This window comes from Pectinophora gossypiella, chromosome 23, assembly GCF_024362695.1.
Source record: "Pectinophora gossypiella chromosome 23, ilPecGoss1.1, whole genome shotgun sequence".
In the NCBI taxonomy this organism is placed as follows: Eukaryota; Metazoa; Arthropoda; class Insecta; order Lepidoptera; family Gelechiidae; genus Pectinophora; species Pectinophora gossypiella.
Genome location: NC_065426.1, coordinates 3104723 through 3130794, shown reverse-complemented (window position 1 = coordinate 3130794; position 26072 = coordinate 3104723). Strand labels below are relative to the sequence as shown.

General features: G+C 36.2%; 1 protein-coding gene across 1 annotated transcript; it reads right to left on the bottom strand.

Moving 5' to 3' along the window:
* On the bottom strand, positions 1–26072 carry LOC126377336 (uncharacterized). Its single transcript, XM_050025037.1, has 10 exons — positions 25919–26072; positions 22684–22769; positions 19651–20726; positions 19382–19490; positions 18505–18727; positions 17710–17921; positions 15712–15845; positions 15192–15373; positions 14845–14958; positions 1–14615 (listed from the first exon to the last, which is right to left on the bottom strand). The coding sequence occupies exons 1-10, from the start codon at positions 25982–25984 to the stop codon at positions 14376–14378; spliced, it is 2442 nt and encodes an 813-aa protein (XP_049880994.1). The 5' UTR covers positions 25985–26072; the 3' UTR covers positions 1–14375.

Below are 26072 nucleotides of genomic sequence, written 5' to 3'. Positions count from 1 at the left end.
CATTTTTATTTCATTATATATTTTTTGTCAGAAGGTAATTAATACAGTGCCAAAACAGTAACAAAACATTAGTAGTAAGAAAAAATCAAGACTGCATCTAGCATGAACTACTGAATAATCTGATAAACAATATCCTATACGGTTTGATAGGAGGACAACATTTAACACTTAATTCACAACATTTGAACGAGACAGTTGGCGTACGCTAATTATTTTCATTAAATAAAGGACATGGGGCACTTTGGGTCTAATTTTTATACTACAATGGTTCTGCTACCTTTAATAGCTCGATAAATACAACAGTCTAAATATCATCACAAAATTCTGGCAATCGCGAGTAACACTATAGTAAAAGCTCAGTTACTTACAACATTAACAGACATATGCCTTACTAACAAAACCTTCAAGACATACAGACATTTATATGTAAAAAATCCCTACACATTGGCAATACTAACTTTTTCTACTAAAACGGTAGCAGTTCCATCCACATTTCTTTACAATAAAATATCCCAAACTGAGCATTGCCCCATCTCCTTTTGAACTAGATAACACCAATACGTTTAACGGTTATTGTATTTTGCTACATTATAATCTTTCGAGTTTGTTACGTGCAAAAGTTTCATAAACACTCAAAAGTTATTTGTCATCTCTGCAATCTTAATTTTGTATTCGAGTCATGAAATTATTATTATTTAAAGCCGTTTACATCGTCAGGTTAGCACATCGTACTAAGAAAATTTGTTTTGTTTCTTAAGTGGAAACCTTTTTATTATTTTATTATTATCAGTGGAACAACATTTAAAACCGAATTAAGTTGACAACCAGGACATTTTTAATGACCCAAGTTTTATGTGGGTATTTCAAAAACTTAACTATTTAATACAATTTTAAATGTACGGTCACGAATACTAATAGTATACACTTTGAAACCATGTCACATTAACTTTTTTGACAAATTAAACCGTAGGTATTCCTCATTAAATGTCAAATATGATAGCGCGACATGGTTCTAAAGTGGGTACATGATATTGCTGATGACTGTACTATTTTTTAGCATATCAACAACGCCGTAATTTTCGTTTGGGTTGTGATACCAATGACCGACCTCGGCAACCCTGATGTCAGAGTTATTGCAGCAGTCAAAGGCCTTGACGTGGCTCATTATGCTATATCATATACTTTTACTTCAAACAGTCAATAGTTGACTCGAAAAACTGCTCAATATACCCACACTTTTGCACGTAACCTCTTTTAATACTGCCAGAGCAGATTCTATAGTGACCAAGTGAACCAACCTGCTCTTTAAATCAGTCTGTCATGCCGTGAAATCTAACATACATTGATCACAAATATTGCATACATAGATCTATTATGAAGAGACTGAAGACATTGTCAAAATATTTAATTATTATAAACTTTTTTTTATATAAAATGGTCGCTGCGTTAGGTCGAAACGTGTTTAGCTTAATAGAATTAAGTTTCGTTGGGATTTCTAGTGGAAATTAATTTTTTTGTTAGGGACTATTACCGACACCGTAATGAATACTGAGACGGATGATTCAGCCCATGGGTCTGAGTTGATATGAAGTGGAATTTCCTGTCGGAAAATTCATAAAAAAATTACTGTTTTTTTTTTCATTATTTTTAGTTCCATACTTTTGCGACTGTCACGAACACCCTGTATAAGTAGATTTTGTCCCTTACGATTCTGGAAACTGAATTAACTCACGACTTTATAATACTGTTTTTGACATAATAGATAATTGAGTAGATCTTGATTTGAAAAGCGAAATAATATTCGATATCGATATTGCAATTAAAATTTCTAGCGATGTACATATAAATTGAATGTAACATGTTATTCATTTTCATCATTGCATCGCTTTTGGGGAGCATACTACATTCTTAAGCAATATCATGTACTCACTTTAGAACTCTGTCGCATTAACATATTATGACATTTAGTGAGACTTGCAGTTCAATTTGTCAAAAAAGTTAATGTAACATGGTCGTAAAGTGTATACATATAAATGTTCATGACAGCAGGTAATATTCACAATACATTTTACTAACCCATTTCGACCTAGCTCGAGCCCCATACAATTCCATCTATGTAAAATGCTAGAGGTACTCAGCAAGTGAAGTGACTACACTTAATTACACAATAATCCTTGGTCCGAATGCGATAGCTTGGCATCTTATGAAATACTATTTAGCTTTTTAACAAACATTTTTTTTGAAAACACATTTTTTCTTTATTTTTAGTGTAGTACCCGCTTTAGGCTGCGTTTCCATTGACGCGGAGCTGTGCGAAGATGAGCGGAGATGTGCAGGAATCGACCAATCACCGTGAGGGAGAGAGTAACAGAGCGTCTTCGTTTTTCGCTCTCTCGAACGCTGTGATTGGTCAAATCCGCACATCTCCGCTCTTCTCCGCCCATCTCCGCGTCAGTGGAAACCCGCCCTTATGATCGATATTGCACATCTCACTATTCATTATTAAAATATACTCATAAATTAATGTGTCATATACTTAAACTAAATGTCAATAGTACTTTTTAAATAATTTTGCTCCACTAACCCGGAGTGGAGAAGCGTGGTGGGTTATGTTTCTTACCTCAGTTAGTGGGGAAGGCTATGGCTATTAATATGACGTATTTAAATAACTATTCTTGATAGTATTCAAAAAAACTAAAAATCAATGTCTTTATGACGTATATAATGAGATAATAATCGAAAATTTGTTGTTTTAATGTAAAGCTACTAATCCTCAAATAGCATACTCTAAAATTTTGAACATATTTCATCTCATCCGTAATTCCTAAATCTTCAAGCCACAATTTTACAAATTTTAGCTTTAACGTCTTAAATATTATTTGAAATACAAAGTAACATCTATTTACTGTCTGATGAACTTAATCCTCCCGACCATATTTCCGTTCGACTCTTTTACAAAATAGTATATCTAAGTAAAAATAATGGCAGGTTCGGTAAAGATCATGCCAATCGAAAGGTTTTTATCTTTCTTTATGCGAAATACTTTTAGCACAATTATTATTATGGCTTGTAACACTCCTAAACTGATTTTAGCATATTGTAATATAACATTTTATAGTAACTAAGTGCACAGTTGAAGTTATCGTTCGCTGCAACCAGTTGTTTTTAATGGAAAGTAACATTACGATATTTTACTCCTAAAGTTCGGAACAAGAACTTTCGGCATTTTTATATAACAAATTCATAACCTCAGTGTGGGAGCACCATTATGGTTATAATGGTAAGTAAAAAGAGAAGTCTGGAGATGCACAATATCGATACAACTTTAGCACACCATTACAACAATTCGCAATACCACGGAATTAAGTTTTAATAAGCTCATAAAATTCGATATTCACCACAGATAGTATATTTTTGTATCGGGACCCGCTTGAGGGAGCGTCATTTTGGCAATAAGAATTTATTTTTAGAGTACAAAGTCAGTTCCGTAATGATAGTTCGATTTTAAATTCTATTAAAGACGAATAATATGCTCAAATTAATCGCATTAAACATAATTGCCACTTAATCTAAAACAGACTTATTCGAAAACATTTTTGTTCTTATGTTATTAAGGTTTCCCGGATAATTTTGGTTTATTTTTAAACAATTGACAGAAAATGTAATGATGCTGTGAAAGGTATACAAAATAAGTTATGTTACAAACAGTTGTCAACTTGAAATTAAAATTCATGTTACATTTTTATTTAAAAAGAATTTAGTAATTTACTTAAATATAATTTAATTTCATAAGCAACACGCTCACTCAAACGAGTCCTATATATTTAAGTATCTTAAAAACACCTAAGTATTTGTTATAAACAGACAGATCCAAAGTTTTACATATTATGGACTAGCGAATTTTCTCCATTTAACTATTTAAAAATATGTGTGGCACCTACGTAGCGATGCTTAAAACAAAAATAACAAGAAACATACAAACTGAATGCAGTACACATGTCTATGGGTATTTGTAGTGGCAGTGACGCAAAGACAAAATGCTTCAAGCTTACCGAGTTACAGCAGATTCATATAAATCATTGGTGTTATTCATATACATGATAATTTATAAATTATGCTTATTAACTTGGATTACGTAATGATAAACATGTTCGACCAAAATATGTGCGAAAAAACGTGAGCTACCATCGCGTCAAAATAAGTTGATAACTTTATTTGGCCTATGTGGATCACACGAACGTCAATAGCTTGGCAGCGGAACGCCTTAAATTTAATTTAAGTTTTTAATTTATTTTTCGACGTGTATTCGAAAATATTAAGCAGACAAGTAATTCTTAACAGTGTGCGTAAAATTAAGTGTTGAATTTACAGTATTATTGTTAGAGTGTGTGGAAGTTCCGCTGTTAGAATATTGGTGTGCGCATACCTTAATATGTCAACTATTATTTTGTTACAATAAGTGTTTATAATATTTATCCCTAGATGATGTAATGGTAACCCACATAAAACAACAAACAACTGAACAAATCACTGAATGACGGACTAAATGTAGTGAGATTTCAAATTTCGACAAAAATAACTCGAAAACCCATCCCATCACATTTGCCGATTGTTTCTTACAGAATCAACTGTCACAGTCACTTACAACTTAAAGGATAACATAGAAATACATTTATTGGTGTCGACAAAAACAATGTAGTTCAGCACCACAATAAAACTTAACTATTCGGATACGTATGCAGTACAAAATTCATGAGACGGCGACTAAGTATACCGCACAATGTTGAACAGAGAACACTGAAACGAAACCTCGCAGACCTGAGTAATACTTGCGTACTCACACAGTACCTAAAAACACTTACAACTATAAAAATATTTTAGAAATTCTCACTTACATTTAAGAGGAACTGGCAAAATAAATCCTGTATTTTTCCATATTTTCTTTACATTTTTCAAACTCACAATAAAATAGAAAAACCAGATTTGGTCCTCACGTATAAAAATTCATGATGCCATTCCTATAAACTGGACAGACCTATTCACTGCGAATTGGCGTATAGCAAAAATATTAGTAGACTATGCACTAAACAATGGCTCAAAATATAATCAAATCCACTAAATACCCAATAGAAAAAAATCTGCCTAGTGTTACGGCAAAACCTCGTAGAAGCAATGTTAAACTTAATAATAATAAGAGTAAGATTAAAAACTGTGGTGGTAGACCCGACCGCGCAGCCACTGCCCGAATGTATCACAATACGTTAAAACAGGACTACCCACCGTTATTGTCCACTCATTCCGATATAAATACTAACACTTGCAACTAATATAAAACATCCCTTTAGCCTTAAAAACTTCCACCCGACTACATCATCTTAGTATCAAAAAACAGTGATTAAAACTTTTAATTAGAATAGAGTATTTGTGCACACGATGCGAAGTACAAATTGGCGCCCAACGCGGGGCAACTAATGGCTCATAAGACACCAACATTTATCAACATGTTGAAATAACCTAACCATCACCTTTAACCCTAATCTGAGAACTGACACATCGATAACGCTAAACAGTTACTTTGTTCTAAACGAGAATTCTTGAAACCATGCACGGTTATATTAAAACATGTTACTATTAGATTCGTACTATAAGCTTTAGGGCCGTATCCACCTAACAACTAACTTCACCTAATGGCAAAGGCTCGTACCAACTCTACTACACAACTAGCATCAGTTAAAATAGATAAAAAACCAACTACGATACACAATCTTGCAGGATTAACTATCTAAACAGTGAGTTATCAATTTTCTCTACCATTTTTTTCTTGTTCATATTTCTTTTTTTATAAATATTCATCCGTAAATTATTATCAAATTCGATAAAGCTCTAAGATTGATCCACATTCACATAAATTAAATCTCAGAGCGGGTCTGAGACTGAAGCATCTGTATCGTTAAGGAACTGTTAATAAATAAAACTAATTCATACTTTTGGGAACGGTTTCGCCTTAGTCACAGCCCGGACACTCCATAGAAAAATTTCGGTATTACCGTGTGCCGTTTAACGCATAAGTGCGAGCAAAACAAACAGTCCACGCGCGCTCCCTTACTCCTTAACGTCTTACGGCTGTTTAGACGAAAGTGAGGCCTAGCGAGGTAAATAAGCTCGGCACCGTTACGAATTGGTGCGGGCCGGAGTGTCCGTTCTATCCATAGTATTATTCTTTAGTCCATGGCATAGTAAAAAGAGAACAGTAGGTTATTATCATAGAAGTGGTAACACATGTTTTTGTTTTTATGTTACGCTCCGCACTGGAAGAGTTTATTGGTAGAATCTGTAGTTCAGATTTCAGACACTAGCAAGAACCCATGCGATACAAGGAGAACCTACCGTTCTCATTTCCCTACTCGTTCCTTAAAAGTCCAACAACACGGAGATTGCGGCACACAGAGGCTATACACAACGAAAACAATAAAGAGAACCATTATTCCAGTCTTACTAAAGGTATACCACCTTGACTAACACTTCCTAACACAAACTAGCTGGATACACAAGCGTGGTGTCACTTGTTTTTTGTACATTCAGGATTTTTGGAGCAACAGTCCCACCGGAAGGAATTCAGCGGTCGAGTTGGAAGCAACTCCTTGTACGAAAATATGTTAGTGAACGTCTAAATCCACTATAAATCTCAAATCTAAAACATTGACTAATAAACAAAACAAAAAATAAACAACAATAGCTATATGAAATTACCCATGCATTTTACTATCTAGAGTCTAGCGTTCGTTATGTTCTCTTAGGTAATAAATATGTTATGCATATTGTATCGATCCGCAATGGTACTATGCTTAGAATGTTAAAATACGGACATAAACAAAGGTTATTATAATAAAATTTGATACAAACTTTCCTCGACATCTCTTTATTTATTTTTTTTACTTTCCAGTATACGGAATTTAAATAAAAACTTCGTTTTCTAAGCACAGCACCACATGCTAAAATGCGCTACCTAAATCTATTGTAATATTTTAGTTATTTATTGAAATTGTATTTTAGACACGTTTTTTTAAACTAGCACCTTGTCTTAGTGTTGAATTAAGTGTTTTTATTTAGTAATAGAGGTAGATAGCGCATTGAGATCGTAGACATTGAGAGGACGAATTACTGATAACTTTAGGAATTTTAGATCACTCACTTACACTTAATATAGATATTCCGTTTGCCACCATAAGCGTTCATTATTGGCTTTAAATTAAGTACTGAATAGATTTGGTATTTTTAGAAATTTTTCACGTATTACATAGGCATTAGGACTAAGTAAGGATATAATTACAATTATAATTAGGTTATATCACACGTATTCTTATAAAGATATGCTGTTTTAAGCGTTGGTCATATAGAAATTCAGAAATTACTTTTTCATATGAAATAATTACGATTAGTATTTGACATTTACGCTTAAGAACTTAAAAGTAACGTATTCAAGTTGGATAGAAGCAATAGCAGTTGGTATGAAACTTTTTTGGATACTCAAATGCATTAGGACAAGCTTATTCTATGCGAAAATTCCACTTGGCATGGACGGAAGGTACGATATTTTTGAGCTAACACAATTTATTCGCTTCTGTTTGTGAGCTGTGACCGGAGCGTTGCTTAGCTAATACTATATTACTCTCTTATTCACAGCCGTCTAACATTAAAGCTGATATGCTCTGCGTAATACGGTAGGCCCTTATAACACGTCTTTATAACTCGAGATATTTATACCTACATCATTTCTTTAGACGTTTGACTCGACGCAAGTCGAACACTTTGCGAATTCAAAGCAACGCTCCCATCGATACGATCTAGTTTAAAAGAAGCTAGTTGTGGCACTTATTATTCCAATTACTATAATAAACAATTTATTTATCCTACACGGAGGTCAACCATTTCATAGCCACGGAAAATTCATTTCAATAAATGGTCTTTTAGTAATATACTTTATATAATGTAAAAATATAATAAGTAAATAAATTCATCTGTGTCAAATCCAAACTAAATAAATAGAAAAAAACAACAACCTAAAATTGTGATTACACTAAAAAGTGACTAAAATAATAATAAAGTGGCGGAGCCTATATTCATGTTGGACTTATAATTAAATCTCCGAAGAAAAGAAACTAAATAACCGTTATAAGAAGAAACGTCCTAAACACTGAATAACGAAATCGCTTTTTAGTATAACCAAAACTGTAGTACCATTTGAACAGTTGCACTAACAATTCTGTTACTGTTCCAACAAATTATTAGCTAACTGCTGTAACCAATTATATTTAAGAAAAAACAACTTTAAATAGCAACATTTTGTTACATTTAAAACCGCGCAAGTGGTACATTGGCTAACAAATTCAATGCAAGAATATCCTGAGGTAAATAGTTACAATATATGGCAACGTGGGAAAACACTGAAGATAGAATACGATTAAGTAGAGAAATAACTAACTATTAAAATTTGCTATGAAACTAAACATTTTCATTGTGCTAAATATTTGTTTACGAAGTTGGATATATCTTTGACTACGCGCTAAAATATTCTAAGTGCGAATCGATTGTACTAATATTTCTTTAAATATATCAATATATGGAAGCATACGACGAATGGGGTTGGTTAAATGTAGTCTATTATATTTTATTTTTTATGAAAATAAATTCATATCAATATATTTTTACCCTTTCTCCTTCTAATTCATTTTAATCACCTATTAGACCATCTAAACAGTTACTAGGTTTTATATTTTCTAGCTAAATAAGCGCTTTATTCAAAGTGTTGTCCGGTAGAAGAAATATCTGGTACATTTTTATATTTAAACTAAATTATTTGACCCAATAGCCTATTGTAGTATGACAAAAAACATTCGGTAGGCAGTAGCATCATTAGAATAGTAAGAATTAAAATTGATAAAAGTATCAACAAAATAATTCGTCAATTCCTCGAAGCGAGTGTTATATTTTCGTATATATTCAATTTATTTATATATTATATTTGTGTACCAACCCCACATTTAAACGCGACGCCCAATCTGTTCTACACGAATCAATAAATATACTAATTCATTAGGAAATGCATCACATGTGAAAGGTATAAAACTTAATATCAGCAAACTAAAATCTAGAAAATCAACGTTTAAACAACAACACTTCGAATTTTGTACATGACACCGCAATTTATTTTTGTTTTGGGTTTAGTTAGATTTGCAGGTATGGTATTTGTTTTAAATCGGTGAGGAGATTTAAAAAAGTAAAAAAGAACTTGGTTTTAAAAGTACATAAATAAGCATATATACGACGATTGGAGAATCATTTTACAAATCACTGACAAATGGGGTACAAAACTGTGTTTCTCCCACCAGGTGTCGCTACTGTCAAGTGTTGTGAAATTTTGACAGTTCCCCATACTTTTTGAGTAAACAAACATATTGTTTTGTTTACATTTTCGCACTATAACCCTTTGCGCAGCATTTTACTGCAAAATCATGTTATATTTATTCCCTAAAGATTGGAAAGAAGAAAACTTGTTTTCAATAAAAACTGCCTTTTTCCAACTGGCTGTTTTTCTTTTTCGTAACTCATCCTTTAGACGGGATACACTTCAAGTTGCTTTACATTTTTTAGCAATTTATAACGAATTTTAGCAGGACAGTATCGAGAACTGACAGAATTTAGGAACACTCAACAGTGCTGCTGCCTACTTTTGAACTTCTAGTTTTTATCCTCATTGTCTGTTCACTACCAATTTATTCAGGAAAGAACTAGGCCTAAAGTTATGGGAGAGAAAATAATATACATATTATTTAGTACTGGTGGGAAGTAGAGTTTATATCATCTATGTAATCAAAAGCAAGGGTTTGAATTTAGATTTTCCCAAAAAAGTTTGGTGATTGTCAAAAAAGACAAATAACCACATCTGCAGATCCAAAAAAACCCCGAAAATTGCACAGGACGTCAGAATGCATGCACACATAGAAAAGGCACTACCTTCGAATACTAAAAAAACCTTATAGCCGTTATAATTCACTTCGAACGTTAGTTATCCACGCTATTTGTCATCCAAGCGATTACGAATATCCATAATATACAGAGGCGAGTTAAATCAAAATGAATCACAAATAATAACGATCTCTAACCATATTTTTCCTTATACACTAACATGAACTTAAGATGGAAGTTTAGTTTACTATTAATTGTTTTGGTTTAATCCTGCACGAGGCAGAAAGAGTTTGTGCACCAAAGAAGACATATTATAAATTAAAGCGATATTTAAAAGCGGCCCCGGAACTATGACATAACACCCCACTTTTACGAATTATTATTATTTTAATACACAGATATGAGCGATTCGACGTTACATGCACAAATTATTTGACTAAAATTAACTAAACTATTTCGTGAGGAACTGACTATAATTATGTATCAAATCGACTACATTTTGGCCGTACTATAGAACACAAGTGCTTTTACTAAGTTCATAATATTTCGCACCACAAATTAAATCTTCTACATGCGCAGTGTTTCCCAAACTGAAATGGGACAAGGTCCCCCTCCGCTTACACGGGAGAAGTAAAAGAAAAATGGCTCTAAAATATTATGTAAGTAAATAAACACATTCGCAAAGCTCTGAATAAAAACGCATGTGTATAAAAGTTACATTTTGAGCACGTCCATGTGTAGGCATACAAAAGTCGTCATACAAACGTCTTTTAATTTTATGACTCGAATACGAATGTTGCAAATGCATGGGACACTACATTTCTCAAGCGAAGCACACGTACATATTTTAATGCAGTCTTTTGAAATTAAGATTTGGTAAGGACAATAGTAAACTGGGTGGGCAAAAATTCTCAACAGTTTGGGAAACGCTGATTTGTGGTACAAATTAAAATTAAGAATTGACAAAAACTAGCCGATCCAACTAACGGTATACACACTCTATATCGAACGATCAATTCCATATACCACCTCCTTTAAGCCTAAACGAACTAACTATAAAAATTCATTTGAAAAAAAAAACACAAAATAAATAAAAACTGGTACACTTATAAGCTAGTAGTTCATAACTTCATTTTATATACTTTTTGTTATTATTTGCACGAAATGTGATATATTAAAATAGTGTCAACTAGTATTAACGTAGAAACATCACATTTTTATTAAAAAGGGTTTTTTTTTGTTTTGATGTGAGCGATATTATTTATTCCATTTTGGTATTTTTCAGTCGGGTTACATTTTTGCTTCTGCATGTCAGATGTAATTGACTAGAAGATGGTACTGCGAAAATTGGAAGCAAAATTTATAATTATCCTTTAGCGTATCCGTGGTCAACGTCGGGACCGACACTTAAGCGACTTCAATCCAAATTGAGCTTATAATAACCACCGAATTTATCATCAGACTAAGCACATTATGTGGTACGTATTTTATATCTTCTGGCTATCGACCTAAGGTCGAAGTTCAGAGTAATAGGTGCATTGACAACAACGATATAGCACACATTAAGAAGCGTTAATAAATAGATATTTTTAACAAAGTTAGACTAGGCATCGCTTAGTTCGCTCACACCAAACAAAAAGGAATTTGGCAAGTATTATCAGTAAACTAGCCAATTTAAAGGAAGGAATCAACATTTGTAAAGGCAATAGATGGCGCTGGGGACTTTTTCAGTTTTTTTTTTCTTGACTTATTGAGGTAGCAAATGTTTCTACTTTTCACGGCCTGGCGTACTTTATGCATAGCTTTTTGTTTGAGTAATGGATATGTCTAATAATTCAATATATTATTCAAAACGTACCCATATATAAAGATGGTAAGGCCAAGTATTTTTCTTGGATGAAAACATTGCCCTTTATCTTTCCAAAAGAGACATTTAGAGATATGCAAGTCAAAAGCCCCAGCGCCGCCCATCACGTCTCATCCAGCTATCCCTATAACCACCGTCCATAAACGTCGAGACAATAATACTTTATTATTAGATAACCAGCCAAGCATGATTATGTTAACGCATGATTGGCATTCAAACTAGCCTACACACTTTCTAGTGTTTAGATATACCATTTTTTTTTTAAATATTATAATAATTGTGGTCTCAAGTTTCACCTGTGTCAAGTCTTCTTATTACGAATACTTTTACGAAGAAGTATTTTTTGGTACATACTCGTATTAAATGACTCGCGGATATTTTTAGGTTAAAATAAAGTCATTTAAAAATGTAACTGGGTGATCAGAATACTTGCATTAGATGTCAAAGGAAAATGTTTAAATCACGCGTAGCTTAATGAAATATTATGCGTCTCGCTCGCACTTACGCGTTTTGTATGTAAGTATGAGTGAGAGGTACACGTCTACTAGATTCAAAAGTCAGTCTAACATCAATATTGCAATTCGAAAAGCGTTACCAAACGTTTGACATAGAATACAAGTAATTGTCGACGACAGTACTAAGTTTTAAAGTAAATGCACAGTTTATAAAAAGTGCTCGTTATTTCATTATTTATATTATTGTTGATATGATAATTTTACACGTCTTTAGAGATTGCACCGACCCCTCTTTTAGAATTTTCTAGAATTGTGTCGAATCCTAACAAGATCTAAATCATTTTAGGTATAGTTCAGGTATCTAAATTTCCTAGGTACAAATATTATGACCTGTAAGGTCAATTTGGATAGGAATGTATATCCGGTCTAATTCGACTATTTAGTTCGCATTTGGACAACAACTCTTTTCAGATAAAATATAACTATATGTATAGAATATAGACATATATAGAATATACAACATCAAAAGCCAAAATATGAACACGGTTATATGTGAAACTTTAATACTTACTATTTATTTTACTTTTGTAAGCTGATGTACAACCATTTTTTCTATTGAAAAATTGATTAGCATATGTATAGGTACTATTTGCTAAGATTTTTTGTCCAATTGCGAATGATATAAAATCTTTATAGCTGTACCCTTCTACAACCAAACATCTTTGTTTTAAGGTTACTATCAATACGTCCGATTCGGCCTGTAAATAGCTGCAAATAATTTTAGTAATAAAAACTATTTCGTTTTTCAAAATCATATATGCACAAGCAGCCAGTAATTTACGCCATAATATATACTATTACGAAACAGTAACAAATGATTTTTATTTTCGTAAATTACTACTTCTATTTTCTATCCCAATTCCTGAAATAAATTCCGAATTTAATTCAAGAAGCATTCCATTTTCAATTCTAATAAAATCTTTTAGTAAACCTGTTAACGGTTCCGAACAACGTATATATGTATATATAGGAATCTTAAAACCCAATTTCGTTTAGTTGTACAGAGTACAATACCCTAATAATTCCGTATAAACTTGTATTACAACACCGATCCTAAGCCGAATTATAACATACATACTGGCGGTAAAATGCAGAGTTAAAAACGTAGACAAATATTTTAAAAAGACGCGTATAGTCGAAATTTATGAGGAAGATTTTATAGTGATGGAAACCATATGTTTTATTCCAAGTATTAGAAGTTATTTACGTGAAAATTGCCTAAAGTGTTGCCTATAGAAGCTCCCCTCTAACAAGAGCGTTACAGGTGTATATGTTATACCTAGTGAGCTTAAATGCTCTGATATTTTTGCAGGAAGTTTTCCGCAGGGGGCAGCGTGGTGGAGTGTACGAAAATGTTCCATACCCCCTCAGGTTGATTGAGGGGAGGCCTGTGCCCAGCAGTGGGACGAACAATGGTTGTTTATGTACGTTATATCATGCAATTGTATTTTAAAATGAAGTCATAGTATCCCTAAATATTTTATGAACCATAACCTATAAAAGACGGCCTTCAACACATGGTTTCCAAAGCCATGAATCATCATCATTAATTAAATTTCACATCGTCAGTGCGTTTTATACGAGTGATATAAATGCTGTAGAAAACACGTTATCTAACGTGCAGGCTAATACAACTTCACAACTATTTTGTAGAGAGTTTAGGAAAATTGATAACGCTTTTGAGAGAAAATAGAATCGGCAAAATGTGACTCGGACGGGACTTGAACCCGCAGCGCTATTTTTCGATTTCATTTTCTCTTTATGAGTTTCACTAAGCACGGGTGAGTGCCACAAAAACAAAACGCTTTTAAGGTTCATTTTGTTTTGCAATGGCTGAAGTCTTACTTAGTTAAATACATAAAGTTGCAAACGCTACCAATTTTCCTAAACATTGGGGGTGTTACAAATTCGTAGACATACTAAAATCCTTGATTACATTCGACTTTTCTAACATTAACAAACAACTACGATCGTTGACTCAGTTCGAGAAAATTCTAGAACGTTCTAGAAATTTCCGGACGGTCAAATTAGTTTATAGGGCCGGTGGCCAAGTAGTACGGATGTCTATTATGCATGAACCTATTGTCGTACCTTTGGTTCTTCTGGTAGAAGTCATTCCTGCCCTGGTTGAGCTTCCTGTAGTTCTGAGTGCGACGTTGTTGATTCTTGTTGTCTTGTTGTTTGTCGACTTGCTTGTTTGTTGTCGACGTCTTGTTGTTGTTTGTCTCGGTTTTGGTGTCGCTTTTTGTTTCGTTGGGAGATTTGTCCTGGTAAAGGAATGGTTATTTTAGTCTATAAAGAAAAACGTACGTGTTCGCCGTATATGAAGGCTTTAATGAGAATGGATGAAATTAAAATGTCATAATCACATTTGTTTGCACTGCGCACTTATTTTTATATGCGCAAATGTTAAATTGCAATATTTATTTTTTTAATGAATTGCTTCGATGTGGCCCTTTTAACCCCCTGATGTATTAGAATAAAGTGAAATATTACCTCTTTAGCATCATGATGCGTCTGCTTCGAGTTGTTGGGACTCGATGTGGCCACGTTATCGTGTGCCGGTTGCTTCGCATTGTGGTGGGAACTCGGACTGTGGTTAAGCTCGTTCTGTTAAATATCATGTTAACAATGTTAGCAAGTCGCTTATGTTTATATTTTTTACTTACAGTTAGCAAAGAAAGAAGATCGACTAATCCTGATTCGAATGGGGTTCTGGTTCAAATCGATTAAAAGTTATAGAGTAAACAATAATTAGAGATGTGTCGACTGGTTAGGAAAGCAAACTACTCGACATGGAATATGTTAGCTTCAAAAAGGAGAATTTAGGCGGCAACACTGACCACGGAGATCTTGGCGGGCGCGGGCGCGGGCGCGGGCGCGGCGTCGGCGTGGGCGGCGGGGTCGGCGCGCGCGTGCGGCGGCGCCAGCGCCACGGTGAGCGTCAGGTCGCACCACATGGCGCAGCGCGCGCGCCGCGCGCACACGCCCAGCTGCTTCACCGCCTCCGCCAGCTGCAGGATCGCTGCAGACCACCGCACACGTCAGGTAAACATACATGGTTGTGACTTGAAACATTTTCGGCGTGATCGCAACAAAAATGTTCTTGTGACGGAACAACAAATATTTGAGCTTAAAGCAGCAACCCCAGCAGGGCTGCTCGTGTACTCACACTACATTGTGAAAAGTGTCTCGTACCACTATATAAATACATAAAAAATACTATTGTGAATTTTTAAACATATTTGTGCTGTGCTTGTGCTACGTACAAACTAAAATAATTTAAAAGACATGAAACGAAGACTTGGCCCAAAGGACTTGATTCCAGGCCATAACCCTTATAAAAAAAAATCGTGTACTCACGGTCCTGCCGCACGTAGCGCGCGTGCGGCGCGTGCGCGGCGTGCGGCGCCAGCTCGCGGCGCCGCGCCGCCTGCACGGCGCCCACGGCGCTGCGCCACGACAGCATCGCGCTCTCCACCTCACTGTGCGGGGCGCTGCCGACACAACACATACTATTTGCACCACAATACCATACAACGGGTTCCAGGTGGGGTCTCTCGGATGGCTCGGGCTTTAAGTGCAAGTGCGACACTGTTCCCCAAACGATGGAACATCTTACATCGTGTCCTGCTTTTTTTTTATATTGGCCAAGTATGTAGGCTCAACTGTGCCTGATGGTAAACATAGAGAAGCCCTAATTGCAGTAACAACTGAAAAGCAACGCAACGCCGCTGTGTCGCAGGTTCTAAGCTGGTTTACAGTAAATAACCTAGTTCTAAATGCTAGGAAAACGAAGTGTATTAAATTTGTTCTACCAAACGTAAAGAAAGTAAATAATAACATTAAAATTAACGACGAGAAACTAGATTTTGTTGAACACACCGTTTTCTTAGGAATTACTGTAGATTCAAAACTTCAATGGGGCCCACATATTGTATCACTAGCGGGCAAGCTAAGTTCAGCAGCATATGCCGTCAGAAGAATCCGACAACTCACAGATGTACCCATTGCTAGACTTGTCTACTTCAGCTACTTCCACAGCATAATGTCTTACGGTATTTTATTGTGGGGTCGAGCCGCTGATGTAGAAACTATTTTCATTATTCAAAAAAGGGCAGTTCGCGCTATTTATAATCTGCGTTGTCGGGACTCTTTAAGGGAGCTGTTTAAAGAAATAAATATACTGACGGTCGCAAGTCAATATATTTATGAAAACATTATGTATGTGCGTAAAAATGTATCTCTCCTTCCGAGAAACTGTGAAAGGCATACTTACAATACAAGGAATAAAAATAAAATTGTTGTTCAAAATTCTAGATTAAGTAAATTAAATTCATCTTTTTTGGGGTTATGTATACGTTTTTACAATAAAATACCAGATAATATTTTAAATTTGTCAGAGAACAAATTTAAAGCTCACGTGAAGCTTACTTTATGTAAAAAAGCCTATTATAAGATTAATGATTACCTAAATGATAAAAATGTCTGGTATTGAATGTGTTCCTCTAGTTATTAAATAACTTGTAATGTACCCTCATTGATTTAAAAGATGTGTTGCTGTTGCAGTTTCTTGTCATTTCTTCTCCTCAGCCATAACACCTTGCGAAATGACGTAAATTCAAAAATGTTACATTGACCTTCAACAAGTTTATCCATGATAATTACGTTGAATAAATGATTCTGATTCTGATTCTGCAGTTTTGGGCCGATACTATTTAGTTTACCATCGACACGATAAGAAGAAGACCACAACACAATAAAATAATACTATCTATAGAACGGCAACTCTTCGTTCCCACCAGCGGCTGAGCTAGGTTTAACCCCCCTTAGGATTTATAGTCGTCTCTCGTGTGGGTTGTTAGACCGTTATGACCGACCTCATCAACCCTCGGGGACTAAGGGTTACTATTGCGACGCCAAAGGCCCCTATTGCTATTGCACTTCTGTTCTGCTGTATATGTTTACCTTATTGATGCCTTATAGTGAAAATCAAGTAACCACCTTTTTGTAAAATCAAATGCGGATGCGATTTTTGTTAACTACACCTTGCAGGGGTTATGAGGGGGGGGGGGGGGGGGGGGGGGGGGGGGGGGGGGGGGGGGGGGGGGGGGGGTTGAGCATACTCCAGCACGCTGCTCCAATGCGGGTTGGTGGAGGTGTGTATAGGCTAATAGCTACGCAGTAGACAAAATAGCTTTAATTAATTTGTCAACATTTACCCGGAATCAAATTAATTGAAAGAAATAGATTTTGTTGAAGAAATTCACATCAAAGTGTGTTTTTTTAAAGGCGCTTACGTGGTTCTTCTTGGCTTCACTATAAGGCGAAGATATATAAATATGAAGTATCAAAACTCACATCTCAGAAAGGTTCTTGACGTCCTCACGCCACGTGGTCGGATCAAACGATGTCGGATCTACCCCACTGTCCTTCTCCTTCTCATTAGCAACATTCTCTTGACCCCTCTTCAATACTGTGATCTTTGCGTCTTCTGGTTTACTAGGCTTCTTGTTCTGAGCTACGCAGACGCTCGCTCGTAGAGTCTCCATCTTGCCCATTAGGGTTAAAACCTGGCAAGAAAGAAATTTTGGTCATATAATCACGCCTGTATAAAATGAGATGTAACTATATACACCCACTTCTCACCAGCTATGTTTAATTCTCATGTAATAGGGCGAGTCAATTGCCTTTAACCGGGCACAAATCCTGGAAACCACGTCATATCACCACGTCCACGTCCATTCACGTCCATAATGTCCATTTCATGTTTGTGATGTAACTAGTTGTTAAGTGCAATAAAGTAAAGTATACCAATTATCTATGATTCAAACATGAATTCAAACATATAGAGTCGACTTCAGTGGTTTAAAGATCGAACCCGTGATACTGTGATTTAAGTCACGCGTTTCAAAATATAATTAATAACCTGTGTGAATTGAATGAATGATGACACGGCGCTTCGGGGTATTCCAGGGTACTTAAGTCATGTGATGTGAACAAACCTTGTTATGCTCCCGCAGCATGTCTACAGTAAGCCTGTCGACTCTAGTAGAACACGGGGGCTGACTTGGTACAGTTATAGTTTGATGATGACACGGCGAGTCGGGGTATTCCAGGGTGAGTCATGTCTGGGTTAGTGTGGTGTGAACAAACCTTGGTATGCTCCCGCAGCATGTCCACAGTAAGCCTGTCGACTCTAGTAGGACACGGGGGCAGTCTTGGTACAGGTATAGAGTTTGATGATGACACGGCCCGACCGGGGTAAGCCAGGGCTAAGCGAGCCTCTGTGCGTTTCCTCTCGCGTTCCAACTGCCGCCATTGTTCGTAGCATGCGTCGAGGCGCGCGTGGAGAATCCCAGAGGAGGTTGCCGCGCCCCTGTGGGGTCAAATGTTAGTTCATATTATTCACCAATGTAAATAAAAGTTGTAAGGCGATATTGTCCCCATTTTTCTAAGGAAGTCATGTATAAATGTAGTTTTCCAATTTTTCGACACAACACAAGTATAGTTCCTATGGATGTACAAATATGTGTATGAATTACCAAAACTACACAGGGTGTTAGTGACATCGTAACGAATATTGGGAGGGATAATTCAGACCATGATTCTGTGTTAATATCAAGTGGAATTTTCCGTCTTGATATTACTAAGTATAATGAGCTAAACCCTTAGTATTCGTTACGATGTCACTTACACCCCATACAAGTACGTACAGATAGCATGTATAAAAAATAGGTCCATTCGGAATAGTAGCATTCCCCCAGTGGGTGGCTAAAAGTGAGAGACAACGGAAATAGAGGCACACTTGTGAACAAAATCACATAATAGTAAATAACAATCCAATATTGATAGTCAGTAAAGTGTTATGTGTTACCTATAAATACTCACATTATTCAAAAACCCTATGTTGAGATTTCATGTTTAAAAATCAAGGGGGCGATGACCGACTCAAGACCGTTCTATTAGGGTTTCGTGCCAATATGGCATGGTTTTCCTTTATGGCCTTTAAACCTTTAGTATGTGTGCTTACCTCATATTCCTAATAGCGTAGAACGGGGCTAAGAGAGGCATATCCATCATAGGCGACGGCAAAACTGGTGGGGGTACAGGTGGGCTGGGACCTAGCAATGCTCCAAGACCTACAGACAAATAATCATCATGAGTGTCTTACTATTATAGCAAACCATGGTTATTACTTTACAAAAGGAGAGTAAAAAGAAGTAAATTAAGTAGGTGTTTAAACTTTTCGTTGGCTTGGTGAAGCTCTAACCTGAATTGAAACGAAACAAAAATTCTTACCGAGATTAAAGGGTGTATTCTCATGTAGAAAGGAGACATCGACGTTTAACTGGTTTGGCGGTGGACGATTCCTCATCAATAAGCTCATCTGCCTCGCCAGCTCTTGGTTCTGCCTCATCAATGCAGCCTGCTGCATATTGTCTCGTCCGGAATTGTCAAAGTTTCGTTGCTCATTCATAGTCCCATTAGGCTGGAACCCTTCTCGAGGCATTTGCCCCATATCGCGCCTCATAAACTCGTTCTGGTGAAATCCGTTCGGCTTAAAATTCATCGAGTTAGGACCCGAAACTGGCGTCTGATTCGCAAAATCGAAGTTCTGGTTCAAACCTCGATCATTCACCTGCATCATGTCATTCAAGAAGAAGTTATCTCCATTGAAATTCTTGTTTGGGGGCGGCTGGAAGTTCCTGTTAAAGAACATCTTTTGCTCCTGCATTTTATTAAAGTCATCGTTCTGGTAATGCCCATTCATTTCGTGCATCTTAAAGTCCATATTATTGGGCACATCGTCCCTACGGTCCAGAGATAAGTTCAGCTGGTTCAAGTACGCCAGAATATCAGCTGACTCTTGACTCTGATCTTTCATGAATGCGTTCGGAAATCTTTGTTGCACATTGTTGAAAGGGCTTTCGAAGTTCGAATTGTAGTTCATTTCCAAGTTCAGACTGTTAGGCCTGTTGAAGTTGTTCAGTGGGAACATGTTTGTTTCTGGCAGGGAGTTTCTTTGGCTCGGTTCGAAGTAATTATAGAATTTGTCGTCGAATTTGTTGGGGCTTGTGAATTGGGCGCCTCCGATCTCTTGCGCCGCCAGCCTCAGAAGGTTCAGTTGTTCCGGTGTGACGTCAGTGGCCGCGTCAACAGTGTCCACGCCAAGCAAGCCGACGTCGTTGTCGGTATAATTGACAAAACCGTTTCCAAAACCATTCTGCAGATTGTAATTGAATCCGTTCTGGTCGTTTTGGAAGTTAAACATGTTGTTTTGATAGTTAAAGTTTGGCGGTGGAAATGTCGCGGTGTCATTTTTGGGATACTGGTTTGGTACACTGTTTACAGCTTTTTCCGGTGGTTGTACAGAGCTGTAAGAGAATTTCTTGGCATGTAGTATAGTTAACAAACACCTGTACCATTACGCAGTGAAATATGTTGGGGGAGGAGGGAGTCTGTCCAGCAGTGGGACATATGACGTATGACTACAGGCTAATGTGTTTTCTGCAGCAAATATAGACGAGGCTAAATTGATTACCAATGAAGCTTGAATAAGGCATGAAAGCAATGAAAACGCAACCACACGTCAAATAATAACGTAATAAATAAAGGATGTAATCCAATCGTTTATGGTTCATTATCATTAAATAGTGTGACACCAATATTTAAATAAATATGAAATAATATGTTGGGTTATCGAAACGCGATCGTAAAGTGTCCGTCAGTAAGTCCTTCCTTACATCCAGGATGCCGAGAGTTGTATTGATTTCTAAGCTATTTTTATAAACGAGCGTGAGCGTGAAGCTAAAAAAATTCTCGAGAAATTGCAAAGCTTATTTACAAAGTTCAGGAACTTTGTTGGTTTGTTTCAATACCCTTTTAGAATTGGGTAGTTTCCTAGATCCAAGATAAATTAAGAAATTCTGATTACTAAATAAAGGCCAATCAAAAGGTGTCACAAAACGTTTCCTTTTTCCTATTTAACTTATATATAATGGGGTTGATGGGGTTGGTAATCCACCTCACAACCCACACGATAGAAGAAGAAGAGAAGAACTTATTTTATGAATTTTAATAAAAAAATGTGTAATATAATAAGTGCGACATTTTGTCACGTTTTTCTATGACGTCTGAGGTTGCGTTTTCATACAAATTTCATAGTAAATTCGTGTTTTGACGTTTAGTAAAAAGTAACTGATTTGACTAGTTAGAAACTACCCTATTGTGCAAGGATTTGTGGGGCTTATTGGTAGATGATGTTGGAGGTTTATTTATAGCAGCGAAGTTATTGATCGAAATCTAACATTTAGTAGCACTTTTATGCTGGAACGAAGAAAAAGCAGAATGCATTCTGCATCTTGTGTTTCCGGACATGTTGCAACCGACAGAGGGATTGTGTATTTTATAAAATGATGGACCTTTGTAAGGCCCAGAGTCTTAAGTCCATCGTTGAACTGCTGTGTTTGGAAATACGGGCCGCAAAATATTGGTTTTGGACTGATTACCATACGGTTCATCATATGTATCTCAGGACATCGTACAAATTTGTCATCTGATTTGGGAATGTGGACGGAAGCGAGAAGGGGGTGGCAGGCCAGGGGGGTGCTAATTGGTGTTGCTTATCGATAGGCGACTATCGATAGTTTCATCATCATCAACTTGAGAGCCACGCTCTTATAATATTCTCCATGCTACGTTTTTTAAGGAAAAATAGGGCATTGGTTTCCCTCTTGCCTTCCACCCCGCAGTACTCTGTCTGACGCGGATGGGATCGATGTTTAAAAAACAAACAATAGTGTGAGGTGGATTACCAACCTCATCAGGCCTGGTATCAGGGTTACTAGTGAGCCACTAAAGGCCCCTGACATGGCTCATGTAACGACTACTTACTTACGTCAGTAATTAGTAACCGGGACCAAAGGTTTAACGTGCCTTCCGAAGCATGAATCATCTTACTTTCAGACAATCAGGTGATCAGCCTGTAATGTCCTAAATAAACTAGGGATCACAGAGTGATTTTTACAGGGATTTGAACTCATTTAGATCAAAGTAATGTCGTTGCATCGACCTATATGTCGTTGTATCGTCCTATCGATTATATCCTCGTAAGGCCCGGATTTCCAGACACAATAGTTAAACAATGGGAATTGGATTTTAAAAGGACTTTGGGCCTTACGACCATATAGATGATTTTCAAGGACCACAATCAATAGTCTATTCTTATCGATAGTTCGGCAACACTATACGAAATATTCCATACAGCCTCCTATTGATAATTATGATAAGGGCCTTGCCTAATTGATGGGAAGTAGAAATAAGTAGACTCACCTGCTCCCTTCTGTGGGTCCGGTCTCATCAAGGATCTTTGTGATGAGATCCCGGACCATAGAGTTTTCTTCCATAATGCGTTCCGACTGAAACAAAAATATTTATGAGACATCACCATTCACACAAATTCCTACAGCCTGAAAGCCAAAATAAAACTTGTTATTCATAACTAAAGCTCATTTTCGATGTAAATTATGGCTAGTCACTATGTCTAATGTCATTATAACACAAACTAAAATACTTTCACAATACTATAAGTATGATTATTGTATATGTATTTGGTAAAACCAGCTAAGGTCCTGTTTGTATGTTTCTATATTTTATATTTGTACGATGCCGAGTCTAATATTTTTTAAACACCAAACAATACTGAAAGGGCCACATCAACTTCTGAAAAAATTTAGTTTTCAAATGGGTACCTAATCAAAATGTATATTTCGTCACCATCAGTCCAACCTACAGTGACCTGGTTCCAAAAGCGAAGTCCACTAGAAAACGTCCTAAAGTATACCAAGAACCTAATACATATGCAATGGGTTGATTTACCATTGATGTACTGTTATACGTATATTGTTAGATAGCATTCTCCTTAAGGCTTAAGCTCAAGCATTCTATAAAGAATAATGCTACATATGGAACGATAACTCTACACCCCGCACCAATTACGTTGGGGCGCCAACCTCACCCCCTCTGGGTCTTACTTTAAGTCTTAAATGGACGTAAGCTGCTAAGGAAGAAGGGAGAAGCACGCGGAGTGTGTCTCGATCACACTTACGCGTTAAGCAGCATATGGTAAGAATAAGATTTTTATATAAATTGTCCAGCTTAAGACAGAAGCGATAATAGGAACAATTCCATCCATATTTCTGTGTGGTAGGAAGCATACATAGGTATTGCATTTTTCTCTAAACAGTAGCATGGAGAATGCTACATCAACGCAGATCTCCACCAGACACAATATAAAGTCTATTGTGTCTGGTATCTCAGTGAGAGAGAAGTTGAGAGAGGATGAGAGGTTAAATCAGTGATGTGAGGAAACATTAAAACTCAAACAGAATAATATTCGGTTAAATCAATATTTGGCATCTATCAACAAACATGTAAATCAACCCTTGAGCAGTGATGTCGTTCTTATCACTAATTTATCGGTGTAGCATTCTCCTTGCTACTTTTAGGGAAAAATAGGCCTTCCACCTAATATCAACATCGTCATCATCAGCCCATTAACGTCCCCACTGCTGGGACACGGGCCTTCCCTATGGATGGATAGGGAGATCGGGCCTTAAACCATCACGCGGGCCCAGTGCGGATTGATGGTTATTAACGACTGCTAATGCAGCCGGGACCAACGGCTTAACGTGCCTTCCGAAGCACGGAGGAGCTCGAGATGAAAACTTTTTTTTTTTCTGGTAACCCATCCTATGACCGGCCTTAGCGAAAGTTGCTTAACTTCAACAATCGCAGATCGAGCGCTTTTACCGCTGCGCCACCGAGCTCCTTAATGTTGATATTCGACAGAATAATATATATTATTCTCAACAAACATCAACATACATATCAACATACATATACTAAAATATCAAAACAGATTCTACACCTTTGAAGGTAGTCTTAAATAAATAGCTTTAAATAGCAATACGGTTTGGCCTAGGCGTACATACCGCGATCAGTTCCAGGATGTTTTAAACTGGCCTTTATTATTTTTATGGTAGATACCTACACATTGAATTGTTTTGTTTTGTAATGTAAATAGCATTGGAGTAACCTTTCAGATAAGGAGTTATCTGCACTATCTATACAAATAAGAATGCAGGAGATTGAGTAATATTTTATGTGATACTTCAGAACTTCAGTGCACAGCCATCCTTGCATCTTGCGAGACACATTGACTACTAACAAGTAACAACTGCATGCATTCCCCATTTACAAATTACCAAATTTTACTCTCCTTTCTCTATCTTCATCACATTTACCAACCCTTGTAAACATAGTACCCAACATGTTCAACCTTTTCATTCCCAATTGTAATTGTAATTCTATATTCAGTCACATTCTCAATAATAAACAATTACAATAATTTTATTGTTGACTTGTTGAGCGGCCCAGCTTGGTAAAACATTATACCTATTGAATAATTATTTTTGTGCTTATTTTAGAAATGTTAAAGCAAGAAATAAAATAAAATATACTTAAGATTGTTAATTTCTGACAGTTATTCAGTGCTGCACTTTTGTATCAAGGTTTTAAATGGCTTGATTTCAAAGAATACCTATATTACCTAGATTATGACATCATACTAGCCTTATACAGGCATAATTCCATCTTTTCAAAAAAGCTGTGCTTTTCTCAACTTAGAAATACAGAACATTTACAAACAAAGTCACATTTGTCTTACCCTCCTAAGGCCCACGGCCCTACTAGTAGTACTAATCCCATTGTTTAACTATTGTGTCTGGAAATCCGGGCCTTAGGAGGATATAAATAAATAATAAGACTTTGATAGATTCTTCATGTTAATGTCCTTCATAAAATAAATAAACAGAATTGAAACAGAAATATTAATATATAGATTTTAGTGTATAAAATATACATGATAATACATTGCTTGGAAATGTATGTTTTAGTTTAGATTATAAGTCATAATTATATGTTTAAAACATAATAAGAGCACAACTATGTTGTGAATTGTATGTATAAAACATTACAGTAAGTTTTCATAACTAAATGTAAAGGTTAATGAGTAAAAGTAGTCAACACTAGCGAATTTGCATTGTGAAGGACATTGAATAGACAAAAATCTACACAGAAAGTAGGCCCAACCTTTAACATATTGCAAATATCATGTAAGCAACTTTGTCTAATAGGAATCTTACTGTACTGAAATGTAACCAATTTAATGTCACAAATATTCAATAATACGTTTCCCTTAACCAGCACTGCCATGCTACTTCGTCCTCTAACGCACAATCTACATAATTCTAAAAATATTGTGTGCATTCTTCAGATGTCATCATTCACCTCAGCCAAAATTCTGTGAGATGTTATTGGAACAGTCGCCGCAACTAAAGGCTTCTAGCCAACAACTATCACAATAAACCATGTTATTTCACAAAAACAAACACTTTTCACTGTTATTTAGAGAATTTTCCCGGATTTTGGGTCAGATTGACAGCTCGATTTGGACATTTACAACACCCAGAAAATGGCACAAGTTTACACAACACTTGCTGCTTACCTGGTCTGGTTCATTTTCGACGGATTTGTACGCATTACTTATGTGACATAAATCACTGAAGGCCATTTAAATTAAAAATTATTCCTTGCCACGGTACATATGAACTGCTAAGCCATTTTTTTCATTGACCTACATGTGTATAAATACGTGCTAC

Coding starts and splice junctions, on each gene's coding strand:
- LOC126377336 (XM_050025037.1), bottom strand. CDS start 25,984: ATGGCCTTCAGTGATTTATGTCACATAAGTAATGCGTACAAATCCGTC. Junction 17,922..18,504: donor TGCTGCGGGAGCATACCAAG/GTTTGTTCACAC, acceptor CTTTCTTGCCAG/GTTTTAACCCTAATGGGCAA. Junction 14,959..15,191: donor CGCCCGCCAAGATCTCCGTG/GTCAGTGTTGCC, acceptor GATATTTAACAG/AACGAGCTTAACCACAGTCC.